At 35.2% G+C, this 9,599-nt stretch overlaps 1 protein-coding gene across 1 annotated transcript; it reads right to left on the reverse strand.

Annotated features, from left to right (window-relative positions):
- Positions 1 to 456: 456 nt before the first annotated feature.
- LOC114033244 (probable ubiquitin carboxyl-terminal hydrolase FAF-X) lies at positions 457 to 6,103 on the reverse strand. Its single transcript, XM_027848692.1, has 4 exons — positions 5,950 to 6,103; positions 4,669 to 4,890; positions 3,669 to 3,764; positions 457 to 845 (listed from the first exon to the last, which is right to left on the reverse strand). Exons 1-4 carry the CDS (start codon positions 5,995 to 5,997, stop codon positions 711 to 713), a joined length of 501 nt encoding a protein of 166 aa, XP_027704493.1. The 5' UTR covers positions 5,998 to 6,103; the 3' UTR covers positions 457 to 710.
- Between the last annotated feature and the right edge of the window lie 3,496 nt (positions 6,104 to 9,599).

A 9,599-nucleotide genomic window follows, 5' to 3' on the forward strand; every position in this document is an offset into this window, starting at 1 on the left:
CAGTCATTATGGTATTTTTTCCTCATTGGCTACACTAACTTGGTGTGAAGCCATGCTAAATGTTACAGCATAACTATAGCTTCAAAGTGATTAACCTAATACCAGAATGAAAAAGGCAATGAAAAAGAGATCTAGAAACAATGTTACATCACCAATTTTCCACATCAACCAAATAATTAAAAGGTTACCAGCCATTACGTTGCTCATAGTAAAATCGACTCCAGTGGCAAAGAATTAACATGAAACTATTGGTGTGGCTGACATGTATGGGCTCTTTTTTTTGTTTTTTTGTTTTTTTCTGTAAAGGAGTTGATCCAACTGCCATGAGGCAGGCAACATTGGTTGCAGAGTGCAGCGGATAGATCAAGAAATTAATTTTTTCCTGTTTTCGTAGATCTGTGAGTTTCAAGACAAAAAAATGTTTCTTGCTTAAGAATTAACAGTCAAACATTAATATACTATATACACCTTTGCCATTTACACATTAGCATCAGGCCATTTATTACAAAACACTATACACTTTCCACTGCAGGCGGGTTATATATTGACAGCAATTTTCTGCAGATAAGACAGTGAATAGACTCTCCACTCCATGTTGATTAGGAATAGTTTTTTTTCTAGTTTTAAATATTAGCCAGACACAGAAAAAGGTTGGACTGTAAGGCCTGGGTGCACAGTCTTGATGGAACCAGTTAGTTATGTGCATTTCACTAATCTTTTGTCTGAGGTGGGGAAACTTCTTCATTGCCTTCATAATTTTCTTGTGCTCGTTGGCCAGTTCTCTGAGGGTTGTTCATGTGATGTGCTGCTGGGCCTGTATATGGCTGTCCATGCACATGGTTATTCTAGAGAAAAATAGATATACATATTGAACTTTACACACATTAAAATTAATTTTAAAACATTTTAAAACGATAGGCAACATTTTGTTTAAGAGTCTCAATGAGAATAGTTTTCATTTATGCCCTACCACTCACCTTTTAGGCATATTTATTTATGCTGAAGGTAAAAAAGAATGAAATCACAAAGTCACAGTGAATCCAAATCCTAAATTCCACTGTGCTATTTCATGCAAAATAAAAGCAGCAGGAGAAAGTATAATGCAACAAAGTTTGGAAGAAATCCTATAAAAAGAAATAACTATCTACAGTAATGACCTTCATTTTAGCATCATTTAAGTTACACAACTTTGCCATATATCTTTCTATGAAGGGTATAATTTCATAGGGAAATAACCACCTCAAAGATGCTCCCACAGAATTGTTGGATGGGAAACGTTTTTGTTGTCATATTGTCCAGTGACCAAACCTATTTCTGTAATGTCAGGAAAATAAGAATTGTGTATGTTAAGCAGTGAAAATATGCCTTTTGCTGTGAGGAAAAAAACACCATATGTGTAAATGGATTAATCTGTGAGCATGTGATAAAATGTAGCTTTATTCTCACAGGAAAGGCCAAAGCATTTAAGAGTCTCATATCACTTACCAACTGCTCTGCTGAGAACATCAGTAAAGAGATCAAGATGAAGGAAAACAGGGTTGGGTGGGAGAGGAAATTAAGTTAGCAGATGAAGGATAAAATCATTTCCAAGTAGGGAAAAGAAAAAAATCCTGGTTTCTTTGAAACCCACTAAATTTAGGAACAGTCAAATTAAAATCCTAGTAAAACTAATTAGGTTTAAGAGATTTAATTCATAATATATTTTTATTTCTTGTAGATATGAAATAACAAAACAAGCTGCCATCAAGACAGATGCCAGATACTGCCCTTAAAAATGTATCATGAGGATATGATTTTGTTGTACTTAGTTAAAGCATACATGGTGAGCAATTGTTGTATATATACTATATAACATATATTTTAAACGAATTACTCAGAAAATATCAATTATAACAAGCAATGGACAGGATTCTGTTAGATAATAAAAGTAATCTCTGATGTGCTCTAACATCTTTGGCCTACTAATCAGTAAAACTTAAGAAAATAGTCGAGTCACTCATCCAAAAGAGAGTCATTTTAGTTATTAGTCTTTTAAAAGGTGACCAACAGACTATAATAAATGAAGAGTAAGGTGACTGTAGAGCCTAGGCATGATTGGGATGTGTCTACAAGGTCTGTAACAAGGAAATCAGTTTATAGGCAGGAAATAAGACTAGAATAGGCAAGAGACAGGTATCATTAGCCAAAATCCAAATTCTTATAAATTATATTTAAGCAGTAGGGAAGAAAGAGACACCATAATGTGGTAGAAAGTGTATTACAGGGGGAGTCAGAATACCTGAATTCAAGGCTTGCTTTACTACTGAGGATATGTGATCAGAAGTAAGGTCACTTAATCTAAGTTTCAACTTTCTCACTTGTAAAATGAAGGACTGGACTAGGTGACCTTTTATAGGTGCCTTCTATACCTAAAAGCCTGTGGTTCTCTAGGTCCAGGTAGGTGATTTTTATCAGTTTTGGGGAAAGTTAGCAATAGTTAATAGGTTCAGGGAAGGGATGAAATCTATTGGTATTTCCTTTGAGAGACGTGGAATAAAAAGCAATACTGCTTGCCTTCTGAACTGGGGCTCCTTAGATACCCTTGCCCAGGATAGGGTTAATTCCAGAATATAGAACTGAGCTGAACTTGCAGGTGTAGACTAGAAAACTCATCTCACAGAATCCATTTGTTTTCTTTTTAAAATTTTTATGTACACTCTCTTGTGTCTCATGCATGTGGATATTTTCTAAGGTAGGGTTTGATCCTTCATTTCCATGATCACGACTATTATCACTGATTACTATTTTCTCAACTCACTTCTGTCAAGCTTTCTAAAAGGCACTGTGACACAGTGGACAGAGGGCTGGCCTTGAAACCAGAAAGCCCTGAGTTCAAGTCTTGCCTTTGACAAAGACTCCTTGTGTGACCTGGAGCTGGCTACTTAACCTCTCGGTGCGTCATCAACTAATACTACAAATTTCAGTGAAAGCCTGAGTGTCAATTTGCATTAGTAGAAAGTTTCTTCAGCAGAGACATTCTTATACCAATGAAATCACACATCTCCTGTGAAAGGTCAGAAAAAATGTCTACCTCTGCTCCTCAACCAAGCTTTAATGCAAAACCTTTATCGAAGCCTTCTTTTATGTCCAAGCTTCCTTTCAAATGAGTCCATTTCCTTATCTAAAGTTTAAATACATCATAATTCTCACAATCTATATGAACGAATAGTCTCTAAGTGACTGAATACTTTTATCATGGCTAGACGACTACTTCATGTATCAAGAACATTTAAAATCTTTCATGAAGACCTCTGCTGTTGACAATTACTTCCTATCTATATTGTTCCTTTTTGCAGTGCCAAGTATTTCATTTGCACTTCACAAAAATGTTTTATTTTTGCTCTAAGTAACCATCACTTGTTTATATGCTGACATGAAACAACATACACTTCTATTCACAGCCACTAGCACAAGACTAACTGGCCAACCTGGAAAGTACTGCTGGCTGCGAGCTGAAATACGTCCCTGTCATGCTCATTCTTCCTCTGCTTCCAAAAGCACACAAGAAAACCAGTTTCATTACTTTACAGTCACACCTTGTATCAACAGAATTAGAACAAATTTAGTTATTCTGGAAATAGATACTTAGTGGTTTTTGAGAAAAAAGCAAAAGCAAATTCTTATTTTACCTGCTGATACTGAGATCCAGGTGAATGGGGATATAACGGGGCATCTTCTGGTGGAGATGATTCGTGTTCGTCTGGGGCATCTTGGTCATCTGGTTCCTAGGTGGACACATTTAAAAGGAAACAGAACTTGATTTTCCAGGCAAATTCAAAATTTTTAATTTCATAGTTAAACTTCATTTTTGGCTACATGCAGCTCTGCTATAATGTGTGTTTTGAAAACAGATATGTGTTCCAACACAATTGTTAATACTAGGGAATATTTTGAGCACAATGTGAATTTCAAGTTTCTTTCAAAAGAAACAGTGAGAGACTCAGAAAAAAGCCCCACTTCACCATAATTCACAAGCTACAACCCTCTCGTCTCCCACTTTCACAAGCAAACTTTAGGTGTTTGTCAAGATAAAGTGCCATACTGATTGTACATCTTCTGGGGTATAAGAACTATGAGTGGAGGAGAAGGGCTGGTCTTCCCTTCGGAAATGGCCACCTGCTAGCACTGAGTCTTGCCCAACGTGCTCACAGCAGGCCCAGTAGCAGCTCAAGGTCAAGCATGAGACCACTATTTGTAGTAGTAATTTTATATTTCTTAATAATTTAAAACGTATAACACTGTGCTGCACTCTTCATTAGGTTCCCATCTTTTTTTTTTCCCCCCAATTCATCACTGATAAAGTTTTTGAGTTTTGTATCCCTAGCCCTACTTCCCCTATAAGCTCTGCTTTTTCCTCAGAGTTTGTATAGTGTGGTGTTTTTTGGGAACATGTATGTTGAGTCATAGCAGAACTTCCTGAATTTAAAGTCTAAAGTAGACTTAATGATTTTTCTTTACTAATTTTTATTTGTCTTCTAGTACTTCCAGCAGTTTTTGTTCAAGGAAGGCATATACAAAGTACTTTTAAAAATGAAAATTTCCCCTCAGATTCGTTTCATGGAGTGACAAAAAGTTATCTTGATTTCCACCCTGCCTCCCCCCCTATTTGTTGAAAAATGCAATTTTAACCTTTTTTACCTCCTCTGGACAGAGTTCACAAGCTTTTGCAAGGGTCATCCGGGCACTATGTGATCTCTCCAAAAAGTAACCATTTGATGTTTCATTGCTTTGTACTGGAGGAGACCAGTTGTTGTATGTATACTGAGGGTTGCCAGTATATGGTCGTCGTTCAAGTTCATCTCCAAGCCACTCCACTGCCCAGGTCCACTTTCTTTTCAGATCTCCATTACTCTTTAAAATAAATCACACATATCGTGAAAAAAAATTCTTTATGAAAAATTCTTTATGAGACCAGTACCTTTCAAATGACATATTACATATTTAAGAGATTATAGGATCTTGTATAATCTAAGTATCTTTTTTTTCCCCAATAACTACCTACATTGGCACTGTAGGGCTTTAGGAATTTACTCAAAGAATTTAAGCTTCATTAGTGAGAAAGATTTTATATATAAACAAATTAGTTATTAAGATAAGGAAGTCCAGTACTAGACAGCAATCTTTATAAGGGCAAGTAACATTTTATCAAAACTTTCTCTCTCTCCCAGCAAACTTCATTTTTGACTATTTTTAAGTCCTGTTAAAAGTGTATGTAATAAAATTTCTACTTCTTTTAATTTTCATTTGTCTGTCTTCTAGGGACAAAAATCATTGCTTCAACAATACCAAAGTTGTCTCCATATTTTGTTTCCAATGATATGATTTCCATATTTTTGTCTCTGACAAGAGTTGAGAACCATGACTTCCTTGATTTCCTAATTGTAAAGGTTCTTGGAAGAATCAACTTTATTTGCTTTAAAATGTGTAAGAGAAATAAATGTTTTGGTTATTAGTTTCAAATGCTGACACTAGTTAACATGAGGCATTCTCTTTATACATTTTTTTTGTCCAGGCCAATCCGCAAAAGTGCATTTATACCAAATAAGTTAAACAGGACAAGAAGGGATTCATTCCATCTGTGACTTTTCTACAAATGGTACACATCATGCCTAATTTCTACCAGCCAACTTGTACATGTAAGAAAACCAGGAATAAATCTTAAATGAATTGTACTGAAGTCAAGGTCATCTTTCTTTATAAGATTAAGGTCACCTTGAAAGTCAATGGTGAACAAGAATAGAAGCTAAGTCTCAATTTCAATCCAATCACCTAAGGACAGATTTCTTAGCATCTTTCTAATTGTAACTGAGTTCATTAAACTAGAAAAAACACTCTGTGCAGATAGGGGAAAAGAAGGGGAATCCAAGAGCCACAGGTGCTCAGGCAACAAATTTACAAGAAAGTTCTCACCTGTAGAATTTGGTAGGCTACAGAGCAGTTACTAAAGAGAGCTACCATACATTTTATACACTGATAAGCTCTTTTCTGATAATGATTTTTAGAGCGCTGAATTGTATCAAATAGTCCATCCCGATCATCTGGTATTCCTTTAAGTGCATTATGAATTCTGAAAAGAAAGAGTCAAGAATCAAGTTCTCAAACTGATAAAAAAAAAAAAAAAAACCATGCTAGTCAAATGTATGAAAAAATTTACAGATGTATCCAAATTATTTTGCTGTAATTTTGTAGGTGGACTAGAGCACACTTACAATGATTTGTGTACAGAAAGCAGGATAAAGTATTATTTAGGCAATATGTGATCAGAAAAGGAGGTGGGTTGGTCATGTAAGTAGAGTTAAGGGACAAAAAAACAAACAAAAGGACAGCTGAGGAGTGGGGAACCTGTGGCCCAAGAGATGCACTTACCCATGAAATGATTTTTTAAGTTACTCATTTGATATTTTTTGTGTTTATATTACCTTCATTTCTGAATGTATCCATTCCTCCTTGCCTACCCAGTGATCTGTCCCTTATGCAAATGAACAAAATAAGCCTCCTTGCTGTTCCTTACACATTATACTCTATTCCCTACTCTGAGTGTTTTACTGTGTCTCACACTTGGTCATACTTGTAAATAGTTGTTTGCATGTTGTCTCCCCAGTTGGAGTTTCTTGAGGGCAGGGACTGTTTATTGTTTTTGTTTTTTTTTTTAATTTAAACTTTCTTTGTATCTCCAGTGCTTAGTACAGTGCGGGACAAAGTAGTTACTTAATAAATGCTGGCTAATTTGGGGGAAAAACAGCAAAATTAATCAACTACTGAGGCTGACTGTACATTAATTTTTCCTCTCCTTACTTTGGCCAAGAGGGAAGTACATTCTCATCTTTTCTTCTTGACTAAGCTTAGACATTATCTACAGCCTTCAGTTTCCTATTTTTTAGTTCCTTTCTTTCATTTATGCTATTGTAGCCATTGGTACCCATGGAATGTAAAAAAAGACCTAAAGAAGTCCTTCAGCACTTGATGTAAGTAATGCAGGAAGAATTTAAGTGATGACATGGAAAAGATCTGACATGAAAATACCAAAATAGGATGAGAAGGTGTGGACATGTGATCTGCATTGCTGTAGACAGTACTGACATTGACGTAATCACAGACCCAAACAAGTATACATAGATATTAAATTTATAACTAAAACTGGTTTAATCATGTCTCCTCTACCTTGAACTACACTTTTTCCATTTTCTCAGCAACTTAGACTTGCATAACTCAATTTATCCTATCCTACTTTATCCTATTTGTAGCTCAAATATTTTCACCAAACCATTCCCTCTTATTCAAGAAACTGTTGCACACTGTGGAAAATCTAAACTCATCTGTTTTGCACCTACATTACAACATCTTGTCTTCTTCATATTGTCAGTGCTCTTACTAATTCTTAATTCCTTTTTGTTTCAAAGACAAGGAAATCTGCTTTTTTTTCTGAAATGCATAATCTGCTCATAACAGCCTCATACTACATTGACACTTGCTAAGCACTTGTTCACATGCACTACTTGTTCACATGTACTTATAGAACAAATGCATGTGTATCACCTAAACTGGACTGTAGGGGTTATTATTTCTTTAGTACTTCCCATTTCAAAAGCACAGTGTTAATGTTTTACACTTAGGCGTTCAATAGCAGGGTGCCAAAATAAATCCATTTCAATAAACCCAAATAGGTTCTACTCAGTTCTAAAAATTCTTTTACCATGATATTATCTCAGCCAACTACTTCAAAATCTTATTATTACAAATACATGTGTGACTGAGACTTATACCACGGTAAGAAAAACATACCAACTAGCAATAGCTCATAAGAATGTAAAACATTTAACAAATAGCTTACAATGGGTGCTTTGTTAATATTTTTTGTGATACTTACTAAAAATGTTTTTTAGTACAATTTAGCCCCAGATTATGTACATAATCATAAGGCACTTATTATCATCATCATCCTAATTTTTAAAATGCCTAATACTTAGATTGGACAGCCTAATGTAAGTACTAGACTAATAGGGGCAGAAACATCCATGTGGGAAATGAAGAATGCATATGCTTTTCACAGAGAAAAAAGAAAATCAAAATTTATTAGAATTCCCCAAGGAAAGTCCAATCTTTTTTTCTTGTACTGCAGTTTGTACTGAGTACTGCTTAAAATAAGTGGATTGTGACCTGATGACAAAGAAAATATTTTTTTACTACACTGGTGTTTAGTAGCAGAACCTGAGGTATACAATAGTAATTGTAAATTCTGTGACAAATTGAAAACACTCAAATTCTAGCAATGATGCCCAATTCAAAACACTGAAGTAATTGTAATTTTTTTCAGCATTTAATTCTCTAAAAATCTTACTTTTATTGATCCTTTTTACATCATATTTGTTTCAAATTATATCCCTCTCCTTTGTTCTACCCATCGGGCCATCCCCTTTAACAAAGATTTTTTTTTAAAAGAAAGAAAAGTAGTGTAGCCAAACTAACCAACACTTGGTCTCTCTCTGTCTAACAGCACATGCAGTATTCCACAGACATAGGTCCCCACCTCTACAATGAAGGATGCATTTTCTAAACTCTTCACTAGAGCCAAGCCTGGTCATTATAATTATGTAAAGGCCAAGGTCTCCCACTGCATCCTGGGCCATTTCCAGTTGTCCTGATCCATATCTGGCCACTGGACCCAGATGGCTCCGGAGGAGAAAGTGAGGTTGTTGACTTTGCACAGCCCTCCCCAACTTAAATCCAATTCACTTGCATGTCATGGCATCACCTCCCTGATGTCATGGTCCTCTTCGAGAATGAAGGACAAAAAAAAAAAAGCAAGCAGCAGCAATGTAGTGTTCAGTTATCTTATTTTTAAAAAGGCTAACCAAATTTGAAAAAATGCTAAAGTTTCCTTTTCAAATTTCTGCTTTTTTTGTTGGATTGGTCAAGAGGCTAATTCTATTATACTCAAAAGTATTCTCTAAAATAAATTAAATACAATATTATACATTATTATAAAATACCATAATACATATTCCAATGAATTTCCATTTTGTGACATAGTAGATAGCTATGAAGAACAAGAAAACAGAACCTGAAGAACTGGGAGAATTAATTCTTCAATGTGCCATGTTATTGATTACAGGACCCTTTAACTACCTCCCAGAACCCTAAAACTTACCCAAATGCTAATTTCTGGTTGACACCTGTCATTATCAACTCAAAAGTTTAAGTCCACGAAGAAGAATTTAGGAAGATGTTCCATGACCATGAGAAATGCTTTGTGTATTCCATTATAACAACTTATGGAACCAAACAACTAGGCATTCATATACTAAGGTGATATTTTTAGGTATCTACATGGGTATAAGTAAATGATTAATTTCAAGACTGATATAATGTAATCCTCATAGAACTTTATGATATTTTTAATGTATCTTGGTGCCTTCTCTGATTCTTCATCATCCCTGTTCCCTGTCTTTATAGTATGCAGTATATATTGTACCCCCAGTAGACTGTAAGTTCCTTGAGAGCAGGTACTGTTTTATCTTTCCATGTTTAGTAAATGTGGAATTGAACATCAAGTAACTAAC

Source organism: Vombatus ursinus, unplaced genomic scaffold (genome assembly GCF_900497805.2).
Source record: "Vombatus ursinus unplaced genomic scaffold, bare-nosed wombat genome assembly UNPS02006822.1, whole genome shotgun sequence".
Taxonomy (NCBI): domain Eukaryota; kingdom Metazoa; phylum Chordata; class Mammalia; order Diprotodontia; family Vombatidae; genus Vombatus; species Vombatus ursinus.

Bases quoted from the DNA above. Each gene is read 5' to 3' on its own strand.
- LOC114033244 (XM_027848692.1), bottom strand. From the start codon at position 5,997: ATGGTAGCTCTCTTTAGTAACTGCTCTGTAGCCTACCAAATTCTACAG. The intron at 3,765-4,668 runs GTTAAAATTGCA...GTGTCCACCTAG, and splicing joins GTCCAGAGGAGGTAAAAAAG to GAACCAGATGACCAAGATGC. The intron at 846-3,668 runs GTAAAATAAGAA...ATTTTTCTCTAG, and splicing joins CTGGATCTCAGTATCAGCAG to AATAACCATGTGCATGGACA.